At 47.5% G+C, this 7892-nt stretch overlaps 1 protein-coding gene across 1 annotated transcript in view; it reads right to left on the bottom strand.

Annotated features, from left to right (window-relative positions):
- Positions 1-273: 273 nt before the first annotated feature.
- LOC111269257 (T-box transcription factor TBX2) overlaps positions 274-7892 on the bottom strand; it is a 28508-nt gene continuing 20889 nt past the window's right edge. The window contains exons 3-4 of the mRNA XM_022848717.2: positions 4881-5030; positions 274-4133 (exon numbers count right to left, since the gene is read on the bottom strand). Coding sequence (XP_022704452.1) covers positions 3543-4133; positions 4881-5030 — 741 coding nt within the window. The 3' untranslated portion in view covers positions 274-3542. The remainder of the gene's footprint in view (positions 4134-4880; positions 5031-7892) is intronic.

Genomic DNA, 7892 nt, shown 5'->3' with positions numbered 1-7892 from the left:
AGCGTACTTCGTTTCGTAAGAGGTTGTCGTTTTGACTCTGCCTTGTTTCCATACAAAGCATGGACGTCACTACGGCAATGGACCTTCGGTACGCCTAAAGTTACATTTTACAACTCGTCCTTTGTTATATCCTACGATGGAAGGGAAAGCTTGATCTATCAGTTGCCTGTGGGTAGAAAGCAGGTAACCAATAACCCGTAACGTAGCTTGTGATCTAACTTGTTTGAGAATGCGTTCGCATCCCAAATTGGAAATGAGAAATTCACAAACCTGTCAGCTCGTTAAATCGAAGTTTTACCATTTATTTTCACCTATTACACTTGCCTTTCTATTGTCATCATCATCGCCATTATTATATGATATTAGTGTTTATAGCCCCTAATCGTTCGATAACTTGTTTGTTTACTTGGCTTAGTTTCAATCTTTTTCTCAAAGCGGTTACGGTGATAAAATCTCTTCTGTTAATCCTTTCGTATTTAGATTTGTTTGTTGCACGTACTATGGGGGTTTGATGCTTTGTAATACATTTTCTATAAAAACACTTCGAAGTCGTTTGTGTTTTTTATCGTTGTAGCATTGTTTCCTACCTCGATGCGATAGTACCTAGATGATGTTTGTTTTTGACGAAACAGAACAAAATATCAAAATGTTTTTTTGCTGCTTAGCTGAGACAGTTCATGATACATTTTTTTATAATAACAACAATATTAATACATAGATAGTACTTGATGTGGGACTCGACGCTCTTATCCGGCAACCACGCACCCCCCGTCGTAGTCGATCTGTGAAATCTGTTTCTGTGATTTTTGCCAACGCCAAACGTACGTCACCTACACATACACGTGTTATCCACGCCGTTCATGCGGCTAACCGGGATTCTGTCTGTAATGTAGCGAAGCGTTCGGACCGAGGTGTCGGCCCTAGTTGACTCTAGAAAAACCTGTTCTGCTTGTCGACTTCATCATTTCATGTTGAATGCATTATTCGGCCTACGCGCCCTCTGTTGCCTACCTGGTCAGGATTAGTAATTACACAATTGTAGCACGATGTGTTTGCATCTTTTTCTAGTAATAACTATACACCGACAATGAACTCTGTTAAATTGTTGCACTTATTGATCAGCTCGAGAGGGCGCAGCCTACAGCGAATGTTTCTCGTCGAAAGGCTTCCCTACAGCCGGCAGATCTTCGCAGCGATATACGCTCGTCAGGAAAGGTTGAAGCCCACATAGTTCTCCCTCTAGTCATTCACCATACCTCATATTTAGATTTGATCACCCCACTTCTAAACCTCTCAAGTTTTGGGTCGATTATTGCGAATCGGATTGCTACCACTGTTGAGGCTTCTTTGCTCCTTAGCCTATCCGTACACAATTCATTATGTTTTGAACGCTTGTCAAGATGTCTTCAAGATTTTTTCTCAGGAGGGTCTTTTAAGCTATTATCTACAGTTTACCAGTTCTAATTTTCCACAAGACGCTGTTGGTTTTTTATTCTAGTGGCTTAGATTTCAAAGGGGATACGTTGGTCTAGAGCTCGACACATTCTATGGCGGCTGTTGTGCATCGTTGAACGGCTCAGCTCTACTTCGGTATCTGCGCACCCTATACTGGTCACCATCCGTTTCTAGCTAATGGGAAAGTAAAAAAAAAAGACGCCTGATCGAAGAGGCATTAGGCAAAGCCGATTGGCAGACGTCGTTTTCGTGAGGACACGTCCGCCCCAGTGTGAGACCACTGTGCAGTTAGCGGTTAGCTGAGGGTACAGAAATCGAGAATGTTAGTTACTGTTACTATGTCAGTTGCTTGATCATCACTTGGGCGGAGACTGGCTTAGCAATCATGGCGGGCACATGATCGTTATATGCCCCTGACCAGCCAGCCTAAGGTCGCTCTGCTCAGCTAAGAATTTCGTCGTGACTACTTGAGAATGTTGTGCAATTGCTCAGACTCCGTTCGCCCAACAAATGATACGCGTTGAAATAACTGACTGAACGCAATAGACGCGCAAATGTACGGATACGCCTGACGAAGTACGGTAGATTGAAACAACATCGGTGCCAATTGGTGCCGTTTACACTATTACGATTCGTGGTTATCCACCCAGCATCGAGTAGCGTCCAGGCGCTGCTTAGCATCGTCCCTTATAAACCATGCGTAGATGGTACCGACTTTGTCGATGCTATCTATATTATTACTGTTGTTGTTATTCCTGTCTCTGTATTTTCCTGGTCCTCATCTTGCCCAGAAGCTGTCTGTTTTTGTTTTAGCCTATGTTTTTGTGCGGCTGCTCGTTGTGTGTACCTATATTCGTTTGTTTATGTATGTATGTACCTGTATATTTTCGTTCGAATGTTTGTCCATGTTCGTCTCTTCCTCCATTTCTACCATGCTGTGGATGCGTGTGCTCGATGTATATACGTGACAGTCTATGCTGGCTGTATCTACTGTACTGTCAGCCAAGCATACTCCGTAGCCTCGAGTCCCATACATGGCTAATATTTACATTATATATACATTAACAAGGTGGGTCGCTACACATGCTCGCTTGCCTGGCTGCCTGGCTGTCTACTAGCTTCCTTCGTTAATTCCATCTCGTTCTGTAGATCAGTAGAAGGGCGGCTGACTCTTTGGATCGCTGGTTTTCGTCTGTCCTTCTATCTCCGCCAACATCTGTCTGTCTGTCTGTCTTTCAGTCAATCGAGCTACGTCGTACGATCTGGGGGCGCCTTCGTTGGCTTTTACCGACCGGCCATTGCTCGCAGCGGCACCGGAGCGGACCGGAATACATTTACACGGATGCTGGTCGCACCTGCGAGCCGATGCTACAGTGCTTGATGATAGGAAACTTCAATATGCTTGTTGTTTTGCCGACACTCGCGCTCAACGCTAGGATCGCGCGGCCAGTTGCTCCTACAGCACACAAGGTGTGTGCTGTGTCTATGTCGATGTGTTTATAGCCAGATTGGCAGAAGTTGGTGGGTAGAGAATCCTTTGTGGAGCAGTAGCAGCGGCTCCGAAGCAAATTAGGCAAAAGAGAATTCCTTCGGCCGCGCGAGTCAAAGATTGAAAGTTGAGTATCGGTTAATAATGATCGACTGTGACGGTGATATTTATGATGATAACGATTAGGCAAGGGACACATTAGGTCCCCTTCGCCAAATGCTACAAGTGTTAATCTGCAATGGTAAGTAGTCTTGTCGGCAGAAGTATTTAAGTAACCGAAGTCGTATTCGAAGTGGTACTGTCAGAGCAAAAGTGGGTCCAGCAGTGGGCACGAACCGACTCGACGTTAAATACTGTTGCTGAATATAATGATCGAACGGTGAACAATAGTGCAATACTTCACAACGTGGACTGGCTGAAGTATTGCAATGAGGTACTGCTTCCCATATCTACGACGATGTCCATACTTGTCCCTGTACGCTACTGCTATTCATCGTGTTGCTCTTGTTGCCGCAAAGCACCTCACACGTTTGGCGCGTTGCTTAACTTAGTTAGATGGTTAGTTTTGTTTGACTAGAAGAGCGGTTTGATTGACAATTCAGTTGTCTCCAGCCGAGGGCGGACGTCCGTATGGGTTGTAACGGTTGGCCGTCAACTGCGACAATAAAAGACTCCGCATGGTTAAATGTGGGTCCAAAGTTGGGCTGGGTACGGACGTGGGCGGTAGCTGAGTAGATTGTGCGAGTACGAGCATTTCATGTAACTGCCGATACTGGGCTAGCTGCTGCTGAAGAAGCAGGTCAGGCAGAACTGGTGGTGCCGGAGGCGAAGGCGAGGCTGGAGACGGTGGCAGACCCAACATATTGAGGCCTCCGCTGGTTGATAGCGGCCCCGCAAAGCCTCCACATAGGCTGGTCAGGCGGTGAGCTCCTATGGACAGACTTGACATCGACAGTCCGTTAGGTGGACTTGCACTGGCGCTGTTTCGAATCGCTGGCAGGTCCTCAGGTTCCGATTCGTCGTCGGTGCCACTAAGTCGTGTGGGCAGTGTTCCGCCAGGCTGAAGACCGGCCAGCACTCCAGACTTTGACGCCGGGGGTAGAGCGTATTTTCTTTTGTCCTTACGAGCTGCGCCCGTCTCTCGGAAGCCTTTCGCAAACGGGTTATTGTCGATCTTCAATTGCGTAATCTGAAAGTGGAAAGAGACACCGAATGCGCACAAAGCCAAACCCAAAAGGTACATGGGGGTTAGTAGATTTCGACGATTACACCAACAGCTATGGCTTCGGTCCCGTACGAAACTCAAAAGAGCAAAAGACGAGCGGGAGGTTTCGAAACCCGATATATATCTATAGAAAGATGCTGGAACGCAAGTGGGTAAGAAACATTTGGGAGAATGTTGCGTCACTCTTCACCAAAGTGGCATAGGGTTTCCATGAAGTGCTTTGTTGACCTGATGGCTCGTGTGTAATGCCACGATTGAACGAAAATAAAATCGTGTGACGACGGGAACCGAACACATTTCGCAAGCAATTAGACATATTCGTAGGCATGTAGGTGCAGACCGAACAGAACATAATTTACATAACTATTTCTAGCACATCTTAAGGATGATACACAGCTGAGTATTGACTACTGAGTTATCAATCCAGATACAGAATCTTATACTGATAAGCACACATGATAAGTTACTTCGAACATCAAGCGTAAAACTAAAGAACAAACGTAAAATCAATATTGCATAAAAATGACGAGGAAATCTATAGTAAATCTGAGAATACGATATTCGATTTATAAGACAAAAGAAAAGAAGCAAACGCAGCTTTTATCCGTGTTTCGTTATTGTGCAGTAATAATGCGTTTATTCATATGCCTACAGTCATTATTAATATTTCATTGAAAGTTGATTGTAATTAATAGAAATAGCCTTAATTACCTTCTCATTTTGGTAGGCAGTAACCGCAATGAACTGGGTTTCAGGGAAGACAAACGTACGGAACGTCGAATACGGCAGCTTTGCCAAATCACACGTCTTGACGAGATGGAACCGAGGCTGGTACTTGTGCATCGAATTAAGTATCGTTTGCTGTAAAACAAAAACAATGAGAGAAACTATTGGAGTAAATAGAGCCAACACGGACAAAATCAAACATTTTAAGAAATCCGTTATAATAGATCCTGTGTTCACCCTTTGATCAGGGAATCTGTGGCCATCTTTTGTTAAGAAACTTTCCAACCAATTACTCAATCGTCCAGTCGTCTTTTGAGATCGGAGCCATTAGCAATGCCTTTGCTGTCGGCGCAAAAGCTGCCTCTACACGTCCTCAAGGCAGAAGCGTGCCTGGCTGGATATCAGCCTGGGTCGCGGCGATAGCAATAGAAGAAGCACTGGTCGTTGTCTGGCTGTATACTGCTGCGCATTCGCATAGCCATAGAGAATTTGCGGGTACAATGCTCCCTTCCGTACTGTGCTACGGATAACGGCGCTCCCATTTGGGATAAAAAAAACCCGGAAGAGAAGAGGTTGGGCCTGTTTGAACCTGGCTGAGTCCTACTTTGGGAAGTGGAGCAGGCCAATCTCCACAGTCTCGTTGAGACCTCCCACTCGTCGCTCAACGAAGCCGCTGCGCTGGAGCCCTATGTTGCAGCGATGAACAGCTTCTTTCGTTCAGTTTCTCGATGGCCTAACCAACCTCAACACCCAGCCTCATCCACAGAAAACAGTTGAAGTCAGTCGGTTTACCCGTTGGTATTTACTCTCTCTTTCTCTCTTTGCGCATCACCCTCGACCATAGCGCTGCTCCATCACTAAACGGGCGGCCACTAAACCGCTGACGCTGGTGCCTTTCCCCCGCTCCTCTTTGAAAGCAGCGCTCACTAGACATAGCCCCGGATCCCGTCATCAACCTACCTCTCAGCGATCTACACCCCAGTATGTGAGGGCTTCGGATCATGCGACGGGGTGGCGAAAGCTGGGAAAGAAAAAGGGAATTTGCCCCTGCTGTTCTCCCTCAATACGTCCGTTTGCCCTTTCGCTGGCCCCTTTCCCCTTTGATGCGGTCGCCAGCCCCGGACGGAAACCGAAGCAGATTGGGCAACCATGAGCGGAGGGCAGGCGCGTCCACAGCCCACTGCACTCGTTTCCATGGCAACATAATGAGCTACGAAGATCTTTGTAGGGCGGCTACGCGCGGGTAGAGTGTGAGCGACACTGAAGCCTGAATTAAGGGAAGAAGCAAAAGAGGGACAGATAATGGGGGGGGGGGGGGCAGATGACGCCGCTCATGTAAGAGTGCTTGGCTCGCCATCATAGCCAAGATAGGGTGGAGAACATCGTGATGTTCTGTACCATGATCAACGAATAGCGTGGGATAACCAGCTGCAGCAAGAACGAAAGAGCCGCACATCGAACCGACATGGTCGCCGGCACGGCCTGGCCATCAATACAGACTCGGTACAAACGAGATACACAAAGCGAAAAGGAGCGACAATCGTAGTCCTCTTAAAGGAAAAGCCAGTCGAGGGCAAACGAGCAGAAGATGGGGCTAGAGGGGAGGACCCGGAGATCTAGGCCGATATGTGGAAGGGCAGGGCAAGCTAATTGGCATCAGCAACGTCACAAACAGTTGAGAAGGCGCAAATGGATTTTTCGTCAAGATAAGACTCACTGGAGATGGGTGAAAAGAGATTGAAAGACTGCCGTTAGTGGTCGTGCCAGCGCTAGTTGTAGTTCCAGATGTGGGGCCGGCAGACGGCTGGGTTCGAATGAAACAAACAGAGGACGTAGGGAAATGGGGATATCCCATTCTCTTGGCAAGGAAGCAGCTATCACTGGGGCAGCAGCGGCAAGCCTTGGAGAGGGAACAGTACCAATGACGGGGGTAGCAAGGGCGTTTCCCCCCGACGGAGCGCGAGAGATGGAGCTGCGAAGGGCCATCTACAAGCATGATATACTCAGCTATCCTTCCATTGGCGTTACTGAACCACGAAGAGGAAGCTCGAGGTAGCCAACCACCCGAACCAGCACCAGCATTGGCAGCGGCGAAAGGATGACACAAGGCGCGGCGGATGCTGCTCCTACTGCAGCAGAAGCAGCAGCAGCAGCAGCAGTTACAATGATGACGGGAAACAGCGGCTGAAATTGGGAAACGACTGAAGATTGCACGCAGAGAGCGATCGAGGGACACAGCAAGCAGCTTGATTTGGCATGCACCCTCCATCCAGCACACGACAACGATTGCTACTACGACTGTCACTGCTATTTGAAAATAAGCGCCCTTTGCACGTACCACTGCTCGCCGTTACTGATGATGCGATCGGTCGCCAGAATCCGTCAATGTCGCTAGCATCTAGCTAACCTATGCAGTCAATAAGTTAGCCAGCAGGCACCGAAACGAGTAGACAGCGAAAAACTGTCGGTGGTTTGCCAGTCAGTCAATGCTGGACTTGGACAAACTGAGACGAGAGGGGGGCACTTTGGGACACGACACGGTTGTTGGAGGTTCGGAGCCGAGTCAGCATGCAGAACAGGAAGCAAATGAATTGGAGGTGAACGCGCTGATGTGCACTAAAATCCGCTGTGTTCCTTTGCTGCTTTAAAGCTTGCTGAAAAGGGATCTCTTTATACAAACTCCCTACGGCAGGGACTAGGGGGAGTTCGTGTGGAACAGTTAGATAACATAGGGGAGAAAAAAATTAGCAAGACTTGAATAGCAAGGATTGAATTCTACAGTGGGGGTAGTGCCTAACCATACCCTACTCTAAGTAGAGCTTTGGCTTCAGGTTCGCTTGCCACCGGTCGGTTGACGAAGACAACGCAGCCTCGATTTAACCCGCTTCAGTATGTGTAGTGCTACTCGGAGAAGAATATTGTACACATACAGCTCAGGGTAAAATGGAACAGCGATAAGAACGATCCACTTAAGGAACTTCGCAAATCAAAGATCTA

Source organism: Varroa jacobsoni, unplaced genomic scaffold, assembly GCF_002532875.2.
Source record: "Varroa jacobsoni isolate VJ856 unplaced genomic scaffold, vjacob_1.0 scaffold_1369, whole genome shotgun sequence".
NCBI lineage: Eukaryota > Metazoa > Arthropoda > Arachnida > Mesostigmata > Varroidae > Varroa > Varroa jacobsoni.
This window is presented reverse-complemented; position numbering and strand designations above follow the sequence as displayed.